Source organism: Hipposideros armiger, unplaced genomic scaffold, assembly GCF_001890085.2.
Source record: "Hipposideros armiger isolate ML-2016 unplaced genomic scaffold, ASM189008v1 scaffold_24, whole genome shotgun sequence".
Lineage (NCBI taxonomy): Eukaryota > Metazoa > Chordata > Mammalia > Chiroptera > Hipposideridae > Hipposideros > Hipposideros armiger.
The window spans coordinates 4,686,390-4,707,344 of NW_017731374.1; the positions used below are offsets into that span (position 1 = coordinate 4,686,390).

A 20,955-nucleotide genomic window follows, 5' to 3' on the forward strand; every position below is an offset into this window, starting at 1 on the left:
AGTGACGCTGTGCCCTCTACAGTTAAGATGGTGAACAGCTCGACCTGGAGCTGGGCTGCCGCAAGTGGCCGTCCAATGGCCGGCGAGTGACTGCCTCACCTGGGAAGAGCACAATGATAATACCAACACGTGCCAGTGAAGCGACGTCCTCCACAACTAGACTGAACAACAAAAGTACAGCAACTTGTCTGTTCCCCTTTCCTGATTCCCCAACACTGTTCCCTTCCCCCAATTCCCCAATAAAATCTTAAAAAAAAAAATCAACTCTCTCTAAATGAACCTATAGTCATTGAAATCCCAATAAATATCCAGATAAGATTCAATAAATGGCAAACTTGCTAGTCATTTGTATATAAACAATTCAGTCCTTATTCCAAAATAAAAATTCAATGACTTAAAGATTTAAATGTGAAAAATTAAAGTATAAAATACTAGAAGAAAACGTGAGTAAGTATTTTAACCATTTTGGAGGGGAGAATGCCTTTCTCATCATGCAGTGAAACCAAGAAGCCATAATTACAAATCTCAATGTTATAACATAAAAATTGTAACTATGATTGAACACAAGAGAAAGATAAAGACCCAAACAAATATTTACAAAAATAATATTCCTAACATATGAGAAGTGCTTACAAATCAATATAAAAGATGAAAAGACCTAAAGGAAATGGGCAAAGGACAGAAACAGATAATTCACAGAAGAAATTGATCATTAATTTACAAAAAGAACATCACTAATAATGAAATAAATGCAAATTAAACTAAGCATGAAGTATCAACATATTCATCTCTGATTGCCAAGACTGATGGTAAGCAATGGGCATAGAGGTATGTGGGACACAGGTTCTTTAATACACTAGTGCTGGGAGTGAATACTCATACAATCATTTGGAAGAGCAATTTATCATCATCTCTTCAAATTAAAAATGTGCATTTCCTTTGACCTAGAATTTATACTTCTGGAAACTTAATATAAAGCAATATTCAGCCAAGTGGGTAAAGAAAACACACACACACACACACACACACACACACACACAAATGCATACATGTTCCTTGCAGAACTATTGTAGTAAAAAAAATTGGAAACAGTCATCAGTAGTAGATTAGTTAAATGGTAGATAACAATGGAATAATTTGCAGCCATTAAAAGATAGATAGTATATTTACATACTATCAGCAAAAGATATCCACAACATATTAATTGAGAAAAAGCAATTTGCTGAAGGGCATTTAATCCCATTTTTTAAAAGTAGGAATATTAGTATGCAAACTGAACAATTTTTGAAATAATTAATACATTAACAACAGTCATCTCTAAGGCTCAGATGATGTGGAAACTTTCAGTTTCCAAGACACAAATTTTTCTTTTATTTGAATTTTTACATTAATCATGAACTGAACGAATGCAATTTTTTAGTAATTAAAAGTTAACGATAGCAAAATGAAGTTGAAATGATGACAATTTCACAGGCTTTCCTCCCTCCCAATTAGCAGAGGAAAGGGCAGATTTCCCAAGTTGCTTCCAGGATCAGTGAATGAACCACTCAGGCTGAAGAAATTGTAGCAACAATGGACAGAGATAGGTAAACAACCCGACAAAAGGTAAAGGGGAGACCTATTTATTTTTATTTTTTAGCTGAGCCATCCTGCCACCTGTTGGCAGCTCAGTGGCAGCTCAGCTCAGACTGGGAATCAAACCACTGTTGCTCAGAGCTCAAACTCTTGAGCGAGCTCTTAAGCAACTGAGCCACTCGACTGGCCCGAGACCCATTTTTTCAAACACTGGGACAAATTGAAATAAGTACCTGGCCACTTGCTGCCCCATCATCGTATCGCCCTCCTTCAAATCTTTGGCTGTCACTCTGAAAACAAAAAAAAAAGTTCCATGCTTAATACATAAGCATTATCTGGGGAAAACTGTCTTGAGTTTCAAGCCAAATGGAAACCCATTAGGGAAGTGTGTGCAGAAATGAAACTGAGATTCATGAGGGCAGTACAACTGGGTGAAATGTATAAAGAACACTGTTAGAGGTAGTTCTGCTCTGAGACGCCGAAGAAGCATTTTGATATTTTTCTAAGAAATGAACATGAGACATTTACCACAATGCTCCATCGTTAGAGTTTCTACCAATGACTTTCAAAACATAATCCAGGTACCGATGGGTATTTGTTACCACAAACACTAGCTGTGATATTGTGATTTATAAGAAGAAATATATATTTGGTCTATGTCCTTTTTTTTTTTTTTTTGGTACAAAGCTTCTAAAACTCTTGGAATTTCCTAAGTGGTGGAGCATTAAAAGTGTCTTTTGTTATGTAAAGAAGGTGACTTGGAAAGAATGTCTATGTAAGGATCATGGCTGGTTGCCAGAACCAACCTTGAGATTAGAGGGTTGGAACTTTCAGTCCCATCCACACCCTTGACCTCCCAGAAGGGGAGAGGAGCTAGAAGTTAATTGCCAAAGGCCAATGTTTTAGCCAGTCATGCTTATATAATGAAGCCTCCATCAAAATCCAGTAGGACGGTGTTTAGAGAGCTTCTGTGTTGGTGAACACAGGGAAATGCGGGAAGAGTGGTACCCCTGGTGAACCAGGCATGGCAGCTCCGAGCCCTTTCCCCATACCGTGCCCTGTGCATCTCTTCTATCTGGCTGTCCTTGAGTTGTATCTTTTCATAACAAACCAGTGACTTAGTGAGTAAACCAGCTTCCTGAATTCTGAGTTGCTCTAGCTAATGAATTGAACACAAGGAGCGGGTTGTTAGAACCTCTGCTCTATAGCCGATTGGTCAGAAGCACAGGTAACAACAACCTGGACTTGCAATTGGTGCCTGAAGAGGGGTGGACTGAGCCTTTAGTCTGTGGGCTCTCACACCATCTCCAGGTAGATAGTGTCAGAATAGAGTTGAATTGTAGGACACTCAGCTGGTGTCTTAGCTTTGAATCTGTATCAACCAGCTATGAAAAATATTATTTTAAGAAATGGTGATTCTATTATTTACCTAGGCAAAACATTACTGAGGAGTTAGTGGCCCATGAAGGCTTTTATTCTCTCCCCTCCCAGAGTTGTTTACTGAGGACACAAGTCTGAATCAGCTGAAGATACAAGTTTGAATCAGCTGAAGATTACCTAAATTAAAAGTATACATATAAAAGGAAGGCAAGAAAATCTAATTTTAGCCTTAGCATTTTACTTTACTCAAATTATTTGCCAGTAGTGAAATGGACAAATTGGGATTTGGCTTCTTTTTTCTTTTAATTTTTTCTGGAATAAATTCTGGAGAGCATTGAGAGGCAAATTGTGGACATTAAGATAGGAGATGATTGTAAAATAAAGGGGCCAAAGTAATCCCTTAGTAAGCTTCTCAGACCTTTGCCTGCAAGGAATGAGCACCCACAAATTCCATCACTGATATTGTACTGGGAGAATCAGGGGAAAATGACTATTTTAATCAGTTAGAAATCTTTAAAATACCTAACTGTTTCAAAATAGGGTCTAACATACAACATAAAAATGTTTACAAAGAAAATAATACCTCATGTAAGGATCCACGGTGAGGAACAAAGCTTCCACCAGGACCTCTACAAAAGAAAGCATTCCATAGGCAATTAGAAAGTCAAGGCCTGATGCCTTTGTTGACTTTGGCATTCTAAATAAACAGATAACCTTTATACTTCCGGGTTGCCCTCTCATCTGCCCTTTCCACTGAGCAGACAAGGAGGCCTCTCACATTTGACCCAGCCCAGTTGTTGTTGCTCTTCTTTTTCTTCATCATCATCATCATCATCATCATCTTATTATTTACTCAGTACTCCATGCTTTTCATGGATTATTTCATATGATATTCTCAAGAATTATTGTTTCCATTTTATTTAAGCATAAGTTAAGTAACTTGCCCTGGGCCACATTTATAACCACTATGTTACAGTGCCCACATAGGGTTTCATTACCAGTTCCAGTCAGTATTAAAGAATATGCAGGGCCAGCCGAGTGGCTCAGTTGGTTAAGAGCGCAAGCTGTGAGCAACAGGGTCGCTGGTTCGATTCCCACATGGGCCAGTGAGCTGCACCTGAGCTGAGCTGCCAATAGGTGGCAGGATGGCTCAGCTGTGAGAGCACGTGCTCCTAACAACTAGGTTTCCGGTTCGAATCCCGCATGGGATGGTGTGCTATCCCCCCCACAACTAAGATTGAACATGGCACCTTGAGCTGACAGGCTGCGAGCTGCCGACCGGCGGCCCCAGATGGCAACTGGACTTGGAGCTGAGCTAGCTACGCCCTCCACAGCTAAGACTGAAAGACAACAACTTGGCTGTTCCCCTTCTCCAATTCCCCAACACTGTTCCCCTTCCCCAATTCCCCAATAAAATCTTTTAAAAAAAGAGTATACACATTGCTGGAGTGACCCTTATGCACACATTCTCTGGAATTTTGAAGCTGAGTCCTGGCTATCCCAATTTAGATAGGACTGATAACTTTGCCATGCTACTCAATTGCATGCCCTTTTCGCAAAGTTTACCAACCTGTAAACACCCCTTATAGACACTTCTTATAGTCTGTTCTACAAAGCTAATCTCTAAACATGTCATGAAGTATGTTGCTATTACTCTCCTTTAGATTTCTTAAAGTTTGCCTTGTCCCTTCGCTTCTCCCAAGTAGATGTGAGACTCCTCAGGGAAAAATGAGGCTTTTTCCCCTACTTGTCTGTTCACAGGGGTAGTCTGAGCTCTGCACACAGCCATTAGGCAGTGCTACCCCACTGTCATCTTCGAGCTCAGCAGGACAGAGAGGAAATCTTCCCCATGGGCTGGTCAAAGTCATGAATAACGCATCAAATAATGCATCCAAGCATTATTATAATTGGATTATTATAATCCAATAATTATGATAATAATTATTATAAGTCAATAATGCATCCAAGCATGAGCTTTAATTACCAAGACAAAGAAGGATCTTCCAACATGACATTCAGGCTTCACATAGAGAACCCTGAAAAAGTCTCTGTGGCGGATTACGAAATGGCCACAGATACCTCCCATCTGAGTGTGGGCCTCTTTGCCACTCTTCCCATCAAGAAGTCTATTTCTCTCTTCTTTATCTGGGCTTGGCTTTGTGATTTGCTCTGAAAGGTTTACTGGCAAATATGATACAAGTGGAGGTTTGAAAAGTACTTGCACAATGGAGCTTGCCAATTTTTGCTGCTCTAGATCCAGCAAACCAGTGTGAAAATAAAGAGCTCAAACTAGCCTGCTAGAAAGGCCCGCCTAGAGGAGTACTGAGGCATGCACCTCAGCAGAAAACCTGCTAACCCCCAGGCATGTCAGCGAGGCCCATCCTAAATTAACCATTTAGCCCAGATGAAACCGACAGAAGAACCACCAACTTCACCCAGTCCGAATCGCCAACCCACAGAATTGTGTACTAATAAATGATTGTCGTTTGAAGTCACTCAATTTTGGGGTAGTTTGTTATGCAGCAAAGGCTAACTGATAACAGTCTCTTCCAACTCAAATCCTGAGTATGACTTACCTCCATTTTTTAAGGGTGGGAGTTCAACTGTCTTCAACTCAAAGTTACTATTTGTAGGGCTGCCTTCAAAGTGCTTCCTCAGGGTCCATTTCTTAGCGTGAACCATCCTGAAGCTTCTAGAACATAGTAAACATGTAGTCAACTGCCATGAAGTGACTGGATTATTATGGTTCCCTAGCCATTGCACTAAGGCCAGACAGCAGGGTCTATTAATAATCTACTTATTATCATTTAGCATCAATCACATTTATGGTATTTACTATATTTACTATATTTCCGTTGCTGTGCTAAGCACTTCATATGCATCATCTCATTTTATCCTCATAACTTCCCTATAAAATAGGCATGATTATCATTGCCAGTGTACCAGGCACTGGAGAAAACTGAGGGTTCCTCAGAAATCTTCAAGATCAGGAAAAAAATGTAAACCGACACAGAAATTCTCCCCAGGCATCGCTAGGGTTTCTCTAGGGCACCGAACAGCTACCTGGCATGCAAATTCTCCGTTTCTCACTGCACCTGATGCGAATCCTAAGAAATAGCATCCAACACAAAGAATCGCCCAGGAATCCATGCACGTCTTTCAGGTGGATAGAACAACACGTTCTAAGATAATCTTAAGAACACCTGAACACCACCGGGTGGCGCTGCTGCCCTATTTTCGGGGACTTTTCTTTGGCACCAAAAGGGAACTCCAGGGTTTGTGTTTACTCCTGTCTCCACACAAAGCCGAGAAATGGTGAATCAACTACTCTGAATACTTCTGCACCATGTGGGAGCCGCGCCATCTCCTTGGGTGAATTGGCTGCTGCCCACAGCCGCTGGCGATTTCATCCTATCCCCGACCAGTATTCTGTTCTCTCAGGCGAGAGGACATTTGTGGTCTGGAGGGGTACACTTTCGCAAGTGGAGGAGTGCGGTCGGATCCGCAGCCCTACTGTTCCTTCTTCTTTCTTTTCCCCATAAAAGGCAGCCGCTGCGAATTCTGAACACGCCCTAAGTCCAGAAGCCCCTGGAAAAGGTCTGGCCGCAGAGGCAGGAGCGGCTCAGGGAGAGTCCCACGGACCGCAGAAAGGGGCCAGGTGCAATCCTCAGTCCACACACCCTCCCCCCAGGCTCCCATCTCCTTGCCCTGCGCACACCCGTGCCCATTAACGGGGCTTTCGACGCCTTTCTTTTCCTTCCCCACTTGTCCCTCTTTTGCAGTCCCGCAAGTTTCTTGGCCAGTCTCTTCCCGGGAGCAGGCAGCTATGGGGTGCAGCCGAAATGCATCCAGGCCATGCCCATCCCTTCCAGCACCCGTCTCCGATCGATCTCTCCAAGGGACCGGAGGCATCAGGACTCCTGCTTTCAGGTTCCTCCGAGGGCAAGACCCAGAGGTTATTCAGCGTCAGGAGAGGGAGAGCAACGCGTAAACGCTCCGCAAAGGGGTGTCTAGAAACGAAGCAGGGAAAATGAAAAAGTCGGGCTGGGGTGAGGATGCTTACTTACAAGAGTCCGCAGGCTCCACTTCCTAGAGAAGACGGCTGGGATCACGCAGCGGAGCACCCAGGATTTATAGGCCGTCCCAGGGAGGGTGGGGCGTCCGAAGGGCGGAGCTGCTCCTGGAAGCGCGGGAGCCCAGGCCCAGAGAGGTTCACAGGAGGGTAAATCAGGAAGTGTGTGTGTGTGTGTGTGTGTGTGTGTGTGTGTGTGTGTGTGTGTGTGTGTGTGTGTGTGTGTGTGTTGCTTCCAATAGTAAAAAACCTCATCAGGGCCGGCCTAGTGGTGCTTTGGTTAAGAGCTGGCTTGGGACGCCAGAGGGCCCCGGTCCGGATCCCACATATGAGGGCCAGTGACACTGCCTCTACACCTGGCGCTGGGCAGCCATGAGTTTGCCTCCGCAGAGTAGGCTGCAGTCCCTGCTGCAGTGGGTTGCCATGGGCTACTGTGTGTAGCCAGCAGCCAGCGTGAGCAGCCGTCCAGAAGCTGTAGACTGATCTGCCTCACCTGGGAAGAGCGCAATGATGGTGCCAACTTGGGCCAGTTAAGGAACATCCTCCACAACTAGACTGAAGAACAAAAGGACAGCAACTTGTCTGTTCCCCTTCCCCCAATTCCCCAGTGCTGTTACCATCCCCTAATTCCCCAATAAAAATCTTTAAAAAAAAAAGAAAAAAGTCTCCCATCAGAGCCCTGCCTGGGGTACTGTGCCTACACCAGTATCCTAACTGGGAATCCAGCAGAATGATACTGTGTGTGGGGGGGGGGGCAGGGGGATGGGGAGCTCCACCCTCATGCAGGGAGGTACAAAGGCAGGAGCTCCCAGTGGCCACAGCCTGGGGCAAAGTGCAATGCTGTCTCTGGTGCCTTGGGCTTCTCGTCAGCACCGCAGCTTGTAGGGCATCCACACCCCCACCCGGGTGCCTGTGCACTGGCCCCTGCCCACTGGTCCTCAGTTTACCTGATGAACACCTCTTTACCTTTCAAGAGCCAATCAAGGGTCACCTCCTCTGTGCGTCTTTCATAGACTCACTTAGCTAGGAGTTAGCACTTCTGCCACTGAGGAAAGTTATTGTTTTCCTGATTAAAATAAAAAGTAACAAACTCAACAGACATGCATCTCTTGCCATTTGTCCTTCTGCCTGCCTGGAATGTGGAGGTGCTGCCTGGTGGCGCATCAAACATTTTGTGACCATGAAGAAGAAAGCCACTGACTGCAGATGGCAGTAGAAGAGACAGGAATCTGGTTTTCTTTTTTTTTTTTAGCTGAGCCATCCTGCCACCTGTTGGCAGCTCAGCGGCAGCTCAGCCGGGGCCGGTACTCCAACCGCTGTTGCTCAGAGCTGGCACTCTTGAGCAAGCTCTTAACCAACTGAGCCACTCAGCCCACCCTGGTTTTCTTAAGTAGTTGCTTGAACCCCAGACTTCCTACTATGGATTCCTTATTACATGAAAAAAAGAAAAAAGTATTTATTTATTTATTTTTTAACAATAGAGATCTTTTATTTTTACATTTATGCCATGAATTCATAGGGAATGGGTTCCAGCAGCTCAGGCTCCTTTCCATTGGTTCTCACAAAGTGTGCTTCTCTGGCTGGGGCAGGCTGGCATTTCAGTTGAACACACGTACCCTTCTCTTTGGATTCCTTCTTTTTCTGATCATTTTCCTTCACCTGTTTCAGGAAGCTGTCTCTGCTCTTAGATAAGTGCTTAATATGTTCAATACGAACATTAATTCTCTTGGCAAGAATCTTGCCTTTAACTTGTTTGTTTACGACAATGCCAACTGCGTGCTGAGTAACACTGTAGACCCTTCCAGTTTTGCCATGGTAACATTTGTGGGCCATTCCTTTTTGAACAGTGCCCATTCCCTTGATGTCTACAATATCACCTTTCTTGTAGATTCACATGTATGTGGCCAAAGGAACAGCTCCATGTTTTCTAAAAGGCCTGGAGAACATATAGCGGGTACCCCTCCTCTTGTGTTGGTCATCTTGACGAATTACTGGAAGATGGTGGTCCTGGCCGAAAAGCAAAAAGTATTTTTTTAAGCCATTGTAGTTTTGCTTCCTGGAACCACTGAAAACAGCTCTGACATCCTGGGGATGGAAAGGGCTAAGCCTGTGCAACCATGTTTCCCTGGTAAGGATTTATCAAGGCCAACTTTCTTTTAGACGAAGGGAGCACTACCATGGCAATTGGTCAAGATGCCCCTCACCCCAGCCCCAGCTTGTGGGGTGAGAATTTCCAAAGCTCACCTGGTACATGTGGAGTGAATCTTAGGGAAATATCTGCAATTAATCATGACAATCCAGGAAAGCACATATTATTATTATCTTCCTCAAAGCCTCAGGAAACTGAAGTTCTAAGAGGTAAAAACAACAACAACAAAAACTTAGACAAGATCACATAGTTAGTTAGTAGCAGGGTTGAGATTTGAATCTGAATTAATATGCTCCAGAGTCCTGTACTTTTCACTGTTCCATTTTACCTACCAGTACAGGTGAGATGGATTCCTCTCATAGGTAAGAACAAATTTAGGAAAGGTCATATTTGTGGGATATCTGTAAACTACTTATTAGTAATGTTATTTCTGACATACAAATATGCTGAATGCCTTGGAATGTTACTTTCTCATCCTGGCTTTCTCTCTTAGTCTGTCCTCCCACCCTCCTATCCACTTTGCTAGTGTCTGATGTACAATAGTTCTATGACAGGACGTCATTCTGCCTCATGATGGCTGGAGCTGAGACTGGAACAGAGAAAATACAAGATGAACCTGAAACATCTTTTAGCACCAGTTTATAAGAAAGTTTATAAAATATGATGGGGGACAAAAAAGGATAGGGCAATGTCAAAAGACATAGAAGCCATCTTAAAGGAGTTTCTGTTGGCCAAATATATGACAATTTGAAGATCAAAATGAGGAATGAAATTAACATATTAGTACCCATACAATTAACAACAATTATTGTGTTAATGGAGTTAACAAATTTGATCACCCATAAAATAAGTTACCATGAATTCATAAATGTAGAGATAAGGAAAAGATCTTCCTTAATTAGAATGTCAACTAATAAATGTAGTTGGAAAGATAGAATCAGAATGTCATCATTTTACAACCATCAGATTAATAATTGACTCAGGCAAAAATCATAGAAGCTAAAAGAAGTAGGTGAAAGTTTGATGAGGAATAGAATAGCTCTAAAAGTATCTCCGCACAAATTATTTATTAAAGGGAGATAAAAAGTAACTTTACAGTGTAAAAACCTGATGGACAAATGGTCAAAGTCAACATCACCAATAACGAGACAATGATATTATCTTGTGTTTTCTGATATTATGCATCGAGAAGGACACAATATCAATTCTGTGTTATCCTGACAGAAATGCATAACCTGGGGTTAATTATAAGGAAATATCAGAAAAACTCAAACCAAAGGACCTTCGAGAAAATAACTAGTTTGTAATCTTCAAAAGCATCAAGGTCATATAAGTCAAGGAAAGACTGAGGAATTGTTCTAGATTAAAGGAGGCTACAGGAACATGAAAACTAAACGCAGTGCATGAACCTGGAATGAATTGGGATAGAGAGGATAGCTTAAAAGGGTATGATTGAAACATCTGGTGAAATCTGAATATAAACTATAGATTACATGAGGAGTTGGCCAACTATGTGTGGCCCTCTGGTCAAATCCAGCCTATTGTTTATTTTTGTGTAGCCTGAAAGCTAAGAATAATTTTTACATTTTAAAAAAGTTGTGGTGAAAAACACATAACATAAAATTTACCATCTTAACCATTTTAAGTGTGCAATTCAAGTATTAATTTTATTCACATTATTGTGCAACTGATCTCTCTATCTTCTTTATCTTACAAAACTGAGACTCCATATCCATTAACAACTTCCCATTCTCCTCTTCTCTCAACCCCTGGCATCCACAATTTTACTTCTATTTCTCTGAGTAAGTGGAATCATTCAATATTTGTCTATTTTGTGACTAGTTTATTTTACTTAACATAATGTTCTCAAGTTTCATACATGTTGTAGCATGTGACGGGATTTCTTTCTTTTTTAAAGGCTGAATAAATTCTGCTGTTTTGTTCATTCAAATAACTAGAAAATACAGATTATACTAATAGATTATTACTATTATATAGTTTGATGTGTGTACCTGGTTCATAGGAAAACTTGTGTTCCCAGAGTAAGTATGAGAAAAGGAAGGAAGGAAGGAAGGAAGGAAGGAAGGAAGGAAGGAAGGAAGGAAGGAAGGAAAGAAGGAAGAGAGAGAAAAGGAGTCAAAAAGAAGGAAAAAATAAAATTACCCCAAATTTTGGAAGGTGAGAAGGCAGGATTCAGAGACCTCGCAGTCTGCCCTAGCTTCTCATTATCATAGAATAAAAATTGTCCCAAAGAGTCTTTAGTTTGTTTTAAATCAAAAGAATTTGAGGTGAAGGCAAGTTATTTTTAGAATGCTCATGTTATTTGGGTTAAAGTTACTAGTGATATAGAATTAGTAAATTGTACAGTAACAGTTTGTTGTTTTCTTATTATAACATTAAAAATAAGATAAGTAGGTGCAGTATTTTTTGTGATAAAGCATTTGCTGAAATAAAGGAAGGTGCATTTAAATTGGGAGCCTACAGTTCTAGTCAAGTTCAGGCAAGATCTTTCTGAAGCAGCCTATGACTTGGCAATTTTCTAAGAAAGAAAATCAGTTGGGGCGTGAATTAGGCATTCATTAACAAAAAAAATTTTTTTTTAACCATCTATGCCTTCTTAATTTGCTTATTTGAAATTGTGAGTATATGAAAATAATGTCTACTTTTCTCATTAAAGACTGCAGAAAGACCAGTAGGTATTTGTATATGTGGTGGGAAGACCAGGACTGGTTTTGAATGCTGGCTTGGCCTCTTACCTGCTTTGTACCTTTGGATAAGTCACATTATTTTTCAGAGTCAATTGCTTCACTGAGCAGTACATACACGTTCATGTACCTAACAGAGTTGCAACACAATGTATATGAAAATGATTTCTAACCTCAAAGGGCTCGCTATACAAATAAGCGTTTATCATGATTAATGGAGGGAACAACGCCCTATGCGATAGGCATGAGTAATCGAAAATACTAACTTTCAAGGAGAGACAGAAGCTGCTGACGTATTCAGTTTTCTGCATTTGCCCTCTAGTTCCACTCTCCAACCTACTCTTTGCAAATCCACCCCTCTCCCCTCAAGCTTCTGCTTGTTTTTGGTGGATCTGGTGATGATTCTCCCTGTAGTCTACTTGGGGTTGGCGGGTGTTCCTCTAACAAAAGTCACAGCTCCTCCATACCTCTCTTTCCTGACCCCTTCAGGCCCAAATGGGGTGAAGGTGGGGGTGGGGGTATCTACTCTTTTACCATTTTTTGTCATGACAAGTTCAATGAGGGCATAGAATAGATAACAAGAGAATGTTATTCAGGAGAAGTTTGGACTCATGCAAATCCCAGTACACAGAAGAATGGTTGTGTTGTGGGAATGGATCACCCTTAAGTATCTTAGAGTCTTGCTCCTCGGAGTGTGATCCCTGGACCAGCAGTATCAGTGCTGTGAGCTTGTTAGACGTGCAGAACCTTAGGTCCTACTTCAGACCTACTGGTTAAGAAACCACATTTTAAACAAGATCCCTAGGTGATTTTTTTTTTTATTCAACAGTTGTTGTTTTTTAATATTTAAACATAACATTGACTATCCTTATGGTGATATTCCTACTTTGTAGATTAAAAAAAAAAAAGTCCAGAATATTGGGTTGCAGACTTCTAAGAAGGTGTGGGAGGCGAGAGAGGGTGGCAGATTTTCTTTTCTCTGAAAATGGCAAGTGAGTTAATCCCAGTTGCCAGAGGACCAAAAGCTACTCTTAACAAAATTTCAGCATCTGTTTTGCAAAAGGGTTGACTTCCTTTTGCACTCCCAGCATTCTTTTCTTTATAAACCAAGGCCTAGAAAACAAAAGGTGGTGGTGTTATATTTACCTCTCAGCTGGTGGAATAAAAGGGGAGAAGAAAAATCAATCACATCAGAGTCAACATAGCCCATGTTTGACAGAACTGTGAAATGGTATCCAGGCTTGTTTTATGCCATTGACTCATGAGCTGACATATGTTGGGTGCCTCCAGCCTTCAGAAAACAGTGTGTTCTGCAGGTCATCAATGGCTAGTCAACTCTCTCCTGGAAGGTAAAGTGATTTGTCCCTTGAGCAGCTCTTCTCCCAGCTATTCCAAGATTGGCAAGGTCATTAATCCTTCTTATCCACACATCTCCTACTTTCATCCACTGAATTAATTTAAGCATTCTTGTGAATATTTCCTTGTCACAACACCTGAGAAGTGAGGGGAGTGGGCTCTAGACCAGATGCTGAGTGCTGAATTCTTGACTGGAGCTCTGGTCCAAAATGCCCTTCTGTGTATCGCTGTAACACTTGTCTTCCATCATTTCTTTATCATGGAGGATTTTGTGTCCTTGGGCTCCAGAGGAGGAACAGTGACTCTGGGGGCATCGGAGACATGAGGAGAGACTGAGTCGTGTAACTTTGGAGAGAGAGCTGGAGGGACAGCCTCCATATTTCCTGTGTGGGACCCTTCCCCAATGCAGCCAGCAGGCAAGCACCATCTTTTCTGTGTTGAGCCCTCCCTAAGTGATTCAGATGTACCTTTCACAGTTTGAGAAGTATCATGTTAAAGTTTTCTACGTGAGGAACCCAGAAAAATACTAGTTCTGCTTTGTTAGTGGTCATCTGGGGGTGAAGGTGCTGTATGTGCGTATACATGTGTGTCCTCTAAATGACCTGCTGGCCCCTACCACTTTCCCCTTCACACATCATTGTGGGCTACACTCCATCATCTCAGGAAATGTCACCCAGCTCCTGCTTGGCATTCTGAAGCCATGGAATCTGTTCTGGAGTCTTTCCTTGCTATCTCATTATCTTGAACCAGGTTATTGTCTCCCTGAGGCTGAATTGTCTGCTCCACACAATTCCAAACCTTTGCATCTCCTCACCCCCACACAGCCATGGGACCATCTCACTCTCCCACAACCTCACGTTGGTCCTCCAAATTCTGTTTGGGAGTGGGGTTTAATAATAAGCACCCACTCCCACTGCTAGAGTACTACATGCCCGGCTAGAAGCTTTTGGCCAGAAAAAAATGAATCAGTAAATAAATGAATCAGCTTTCTGGAAGGCTTGGGAGAGGAAACATCTTTTGGTTGGGTTCCCATGGCAGAAACAAAGCCTTCTGCCTAGACAGGTTATGGCATGTTTGTTTTGGGTGAGGCTGAAATGCAATGTTTGTGCTTGTTAATGCCCTCACTACACTTCTCAGGCTTCACGAAAAGCCTTTTGGCATGAGAGGAACAAAGAATGAGAGATTAGCAGACTTGGCAGAGCACAAAGCTCCATTTTAATAACCTTATGGGTCTTGTATTTATGTGCTCTTTTCCTCCCTGGTTTTGACTTTCTGGCCTTTCATTATCATTATCATAGTGGGTATGAATTTTAGTCCAATTTAGTTTCCAATAAGATTCCAAGCTGCCGGCCGACCGAGTGGCGTGTTGGTTAAGAGTTGGCTTGGGACTCCAGCTCTGAGCAGCAGGGCACCGGTTTGGATCCCACATTAGGACCAGTGACGCTGTGCCCTATACAGCTAAGATGGTGAACAACAGCTCGATTTGGAGCTGGGCTGCCGTGAGTCACAGGCGATGGTGTAGGCTGCAATGGGGCTGCAGTGGGCTACTGTAAGACTACTGTGAGTGGCTGGCAGCCGGCGTGAGCTGCCAAGAGCTGTTGTGAGCGGCCGTCCAGTGGCCGGTGACCAATCTGCCCCACCCAGGAAGAGCGCAATGATAATACCAACATGGGCCAGTGAAGCGACATCCTCCACAACTAGGCTGAACAACAAAATGACAGCAACTTATCTGTTCCCCTTCCCCTGATCCCCCGACACTGTTCCCCTCCCCCCAATTCCCCAATAAAATCTTAAAACAAAACAAAACAAAACAAAAAACCTTTTGGCAATATTGAGAGAGAAAGACAGTCTTTGTGACAGGGAGTCCACTGTCTTCCCTTAATGCTGACGTTTTGGAATAAAACCTGCTTTTCTTCCACCAGCCTCGCCTCTCGAGTTTTGGCTTTCTTGTGGCCAGCAGCAGACCTTTTGCACAGTAACAGAGTCACATGTCCTTAAGCTTCCCATGTAAAACCTTACCATAAAGAATATTTCTGGGGCCGGCCGAGTGGCTCAGTTGGTTAAGAGCTCGCTCAAGAGTTTGAGCTCTGAGCAACAGCGGTTCAAGTTCCGGCCCGAGCTGAGCAGCCACTGAGCTGCCAACAGGTAGCAGGATGGCTCAGCTAAAAAAAAAAAAAAAAAAAAGAATATTTCTGAAATGACTCAACCTAACTTCATAGATTAAATGAAAAGTAAATAGGTGTCAGCTTGAACCTTGGTTCCTTTGCAAATGCTTTTCCTCCCTTTAAAAACATAGCCAAATGGGTGTTGAGCCTGCCACCCCTTCCCCCGCCACGGCCAAATCTGAATCTAAATTGGTCTGGTGAGCTCCAGTAGGACCACATCCTACCCAACTCCCCCAGTGCTGGAGGCACTTTCTACCTGAGCATCCAGCCCTGCCCACATTACATTCTTTCTTGGAAAACTATCAGAGTCCAGCAGGCCACAGGTGGACAGTGACTAGCCTCGTATGCTCTGAGACTTTTGCTGAGTAGCTCCAGGCTCAGCACTGGCACCAAACCAGAATTTACATTAAACTGGTGACCACAACTCTTCCCACTCCAGTGAGTCTCTGAGATCCTGCCTCATCCAACTTGCATACCACACAAGGCTCTATCAGTGGATGAACCTTAAGGGAACTGGCAGGTGGCAGCCGGCCTCAGGGTGTCCTGGATTTTTGTAGAGCTACCCCAGGCCCAGTGCTGGTGGCAGACATCCTTGGTTCACAGTGTGGCCTCTTCTGTGTGCCTTCAGGTTTAGCACAGGGAGTGAACAACTGTGGATCACTTTGTAGCTTCTACCAGGTAGTCCCTGGCCAGTCACAGGCAGTGGGTGACCTGGACCTGCACCAGAGACCCTCCCAAGAGGCTCCAAAACCAACATACTTGGAGGTTGGCTTCAGATAACAGCAGAGCACCATCCAATTAGCCCCACAAGTGGCACACACAAAGGGTGGTCTCAACAGGCACTAGAGCCTGCTGGGGTGAATCCTACCCAAAGGGGTAAGCTCCTCACACAGCAGCCCATAAGCTGTGGATTTGGCTAAAACCCACAGCCTATCAGCTTCAGGGTCAATCCCAACCACTGACATGCCAATAGCAATCAAGGCTCAACTATAACAGCAGGGCACACACAACCCACACAAGGGACACTCCTGGAACACCCAGAGCTGGTGACCAGGAAGACTGTGCCAGGGCCCCATAGGGTACCTACTACATAAGGCCACTGGCCAAGACAGGGAAACACAGAAAATTTACCTAATACATAGAGACAAACAGAGAGGAAGCCAAAATGAGGAAACAAAGAAATGCATCCCAAATGAAAGAACAGGAGAAAACTCCAGAAAAAGAACTAAACAAAATCGAGGCAAGCAACCTACAAGAAATAGAGTTCAAAACAATGGTTATAAGGATACTCAAGGAACTTACTGAGAAGTTCAACAAAAAGACAGCAAGCATAAAAAAAAGGACATAGAAACCATAAAAAAAGAACCAGTCAGAAGGGAAGAACACAATAACTGAAATTAAGAATGCACCAGAAGAAATCACCAACAGACTAGATGAAGCAGAGGATTTAATCAGCATTTTGGTAGACAAGATAGCAGAAAACATCTGAATGGAATAGCAAAAAGAAAAAAGAATCCGAAAAAGAAAAAAAGGATAGTTTAAGAGACCTCTGGGACAATATCAAACGTAACAATATTTGCATCACAGGGGTACGAGAAGGAGAAGACAGAAAGCAAGGGATTGAGCACCTATTTGAAGAAGTAATGACTGAAAACTTTCCTAACTTGGTGAAGGAAATAGACATACAAGTCCAGGAAGCACAGACAGTCCCGAGCAAGATGAACCCAACAGGCCCACACCAAGACACATTATAACTAGAATGGCAAAGGTTAAAGTCAAAGAGAGAATCTTAAAAGCAGCAAGAGAGAGGTATCTAGTAACTTATAAGGGAGCTCCCATAAGATTGTCAGCTGATTTCTCAACAAAAACTTTGCAGGCCAGAAAGGATTGGCACAAAATATTCAATGTGACAAAAACCAAGGACCTACAACCAAAACTACACTACCCAGCAAAGCTATAATTTAGAATCAAAGGACAAATGAAGAGCTTCCCAGACAAGAAAAAGCTAAAGGAGTTTATCACTACCAAACCAGTATTACAAGGAATGTTGAGGGCCTTCTTTAAGATGGAAAAAAACCCTGTCAAAATTATGAATAATAAAATGGCAATAGATACATATCTATCAATAATTACTTTCAATGTAAATGTATTAAATGCTCCACTCGAGACATAGAGGAGGGTTGAATGGATAAGAAAACAAGACCCTTACATATGCTGCCTACAAGAGACTCACTTCAGCTTGAAAAACGCACACAGACAGAAAGTAAAGAGATGGAAAAAGATATTTCATGAAAATGGAAAAGAAAAAAACAAAAATAGCTAGAGTAGCAATACTTATACCAGACAAAATAGACTTTAAAACAAAGGATATAAGAAGAGTCAATGAAGGACCCAGCAATTCCACTTTAAGGTATTTATCTGAAGAAACCCAAAATTCTACTACAAGATGATGTGTGCATCCATATGTTCATTGCAGCATCATTTATAATAGCCAAGATGTGGAGGCAGCCGGGGTGTCTGGTGATGGAAGAACAAATAAAAAGGAGGTGGTACATATATACAATGGAATATTGTTCGGCCATGGAAGGGAATGGGTTCTTGTCATCTGCGGCAGTATGGATGGACCTGAAGGGTGTTGGGCTGAGTCGAGTATGTCAGGCAGAGAAAGACAGATGGAATGTGATTTCATTTATATCTGGAATGTAAAGAACAAAATAAACAAACAAAACAGAAACAAACTTTTGAATACAGAGAACATTTTGATGGTTGCCAGATGGGAGGGGGTTGGGGGTCTGGGTGAAAAAAGGGAAGAGATTAAATAGTACAAATTGGTTGTTATAAAGTAGTTATAGGAATGTAGAGTATAGCATAAGGATTACATATAGCCAATAATATTGTGACAACTATGTATAGTGTCAGATGGGTATAGATTTATTGGGGTGATAGATGGGAGGAGGTTGGGGGGCAGGTTGAAAAAGGTGAAGGGATTAAGAAATACAAATTGGTAGTTACAAAATAGCCATGGGGATGTAAATAAGCATAGGGAATATAGTCAACGATATGGTACTAACGATGCATAGTGCCAGTTGGGTACTAGACTAGTCAAGGGGATCACTTCCTAAATTATATAAATATCTAATTGCTATGCTGTATACCTGAAATTAATATAAAATAATACTGAATGTCAATCATAATTGAAAAATTAAAATAAGGAGGGAAAGCTGAAGGGAAATAAGAGGTCCAAATTTCCATGTGTAAAACAAATAAGTCATGGGGATGTAATGTACAGCATAGGGAATATAGTCAATAATATTATGATAGCATGGTACAGTGTCAGATGGTTGCTCTATTTATCATGGTGATCACTTCTTTAGGTATATAAATGTTGAATAACTATGGTGTACTCCTAAAACAAATGTAATATTGTATGCTAGTTATATTTTTAATAAAAATCTTAAAAAAAAAAGAGCCAAATGCCAGTGTTTAAATTGTATGTTTGGCTCAAAATCCTCTTAACCACCATCCTGTTTTGAAGCATGCCAGGGGAGTGGGCGTTGGAACTATGTTTAGCTTTCCCTGTTTGTGTATGAAACCAGCCAGATAGGTTTATTTTTCCTTCTTTAGTGCTTGGCTTTAAAAAGTGCTTTATTGGGCTGGCTGAGTGGCGCTTTGGTTAAGAGCTGGCTTGGGGCGCCAGCTCTGAGCAGCAGGGCCCCAGTTTGGACCCCACTTGAGGGCCAGTGATGCTGCGCCCTTTACAACTAAGATGGTGAACAACAGCTCCACCTGGAGCTGAGCTGCCATGAGTCGCTGGTGACAGCATAGGCTTCAGTGAGGCTGCAGTGGGCTGCCATAAGCTACCGTGTGTGGCTGGCATCCAGCATGAGCAGCCGGCAGCCAGCTGGTGTGAGCTGCCAAGAGCTGCTGTGAGCAGCAGTACAGAGGCTGGCGACCCATCTGCCTCACCTGGGAAGAGTGCAATGCTAATACCAACATGGGCCAGTGAAGCGACGTCCTCCACAACTAGACTGAAGAACAACAGGACAGCAACTTGTCTGTTTCCCTTCCCCGATTCCCCAACGCTGTTTCCCTCCCCCAATTCCCCAATAAAATCTTAAAATAAATAAATAAATAAATAAATAAATAAATAAATAAATAAATAAATAAAAAGTGCTTTATTCATTAACTCGCAGAAAGGGCAAAGAAAAATGGAACTCATCGTAAATTGTGGAATTTAGCCAAGTCATTGACTAACAGACTGTGCAGGAGTGGGTAGTGCCTTCTGGTGGACAGTTTGGGAACTGGCATAGTCTTTGTTTCCTGCCTTGCAACCAGTTGCAAAGGTACCGGGGGCCAGGGTGAGTTCTGTCCAGAACATCTGCTCAACAAGATTTTATCTATGCCTCTCTGGTGGTCAGTTAGTAAGCAACTGGCTTCTAGGACCTGAGGACCTAGCGGATCCCAGATATAAACCCACTAGGAGTGGGCTGTGTGACTTGTGTCATTTTTCGACTTCTCCTAAATACAAATGCCAGAGGAGTAGGAGAATTGTGAAATGGGCTTCTCCACAGAAGTGACTGAGTGGGCTGAACAGTGAAAGGTAAGTGGGTATATATTATAATAAAAAACCTGGAACTAATACATTTAGAATCTCCCGCTCCCATTCTTCAAGTGGATGCTGATAGAAGAGGTAAGGAAGAAACATTTTAACTCTTAAAAGAAAGTAGACATATATCATAAGAAAGCAGAAGAGGGGTTAAATTCACCCAAGTCTGACAAAATTGAAAAATTGGGTTGGCAATGAAATTTGTGGTCTTTCAATTACATAAACCACTTCACTCCCACTAGCCGACCTCTGGGCTAGCAGGTAGGACCAAAAGGAAGTTTTGAGCAATGATGGTTTTGAGTAAGCTTTCTTCCCCCAGTTTTATAACATTCTTTAATTTTTAAAAAGACCTTGTAGTACCAATTCCTTGTCTTATAGGTATAGAGAACTTTAAAATACTAAAATATCCCAAGGTCATACACGGAATGATTGTTTTTTAATTGTTGGTGTGTGGATGGGTAGGTGTAAATTTTGTTCACTTAATACAAATCAGTTTTTAGGCCGAGCAAGTCAATGAAAGTATGAAGAAAGGACGAGTATATTGAATTTGAATGAAAAGACCTTTAAAAAGCCTTGTACCCAGAAATTATAACAAGAGGTCTTCTCTCATTTTAGGTAAGTGGAGGGTATAGATACATCTATAATACACTAGTTTATGACTTTTGCTCAGACTCATCAGTAGTTATCCAGCATAGTAGTACAAATGTCAGTTATCTGGGAGTATGAATCATGACAGCATTACTGTTTTAGTTGGACCATGTATATACATTAGGCTAAAATTTATGCTTAGAGCAGTTTATTTTTTTTTCTTTTATTATTATTATTATTATTATTATTATTATTATTATTATTATTAGTTTCAGGTGTACAAAACAATGCAATAGTTATCCTTTTCACTCCTCACAAAGTGACAACCCCCCTCCCCCCATTTACTGATATCATACAAA

At 42.1% G+C, this 20,955-nt stretch overlaps 1 protein-coding gene and 1 pseudogene across 3 annotated transcripts in view; both read right to left on the reverse strand.

The window, feature by feature from the left end:
- The window catches only part of PTGR1 (prostaglandin reductase 1), a 27,377-nt gene extending 20,247 nt beyond the window's left edge, over nucleotides 1–7,130 (reverse strand). The window contains exons 1-4 of one of the 3 annotated variants that reach the window (XM_019635815.1): nucleotides 7,023–7,130; nucleotides 5,532–5,644; nucleotides 3,539–3,584; nucleotides 1,809–1,865 (exon numbers count right to left, since the gene is read on the reverse strand). In XM_019635815.1, the coding sequence (XP_019491360.1) occupies nucleotides 1,809–1,865; nucleotides 3,539–3,584; nucleotides 5,532–5,637 (209 nt within the window). In that variant the 5' untranslated portion in view covers nucleotides 5,638–5,644; nucleotides 7,023–7,130. Of the gene's footprint in view, nucleotides 1–1,808; nucleotides 1,866–3,538; nucleotides 3,585–5,531; nucleotides 5,648–7,018 lie in introns of all 3 variants that reach the window. The other 2 variants (XM_019635814.1, XM_019635816.1) reach the window with 2 other exon arrangements.
- A 1,382-nt stretch (nucleotides 7,131–8,512) lies between these two features.
- LOC109379311 (60S ribosomal protein L21-like) overlaps nucleotides 8,513–20,955 on the reverse strand; it is an 18,954-nt pseudogene continuing 6,511 nt past the window's right edge.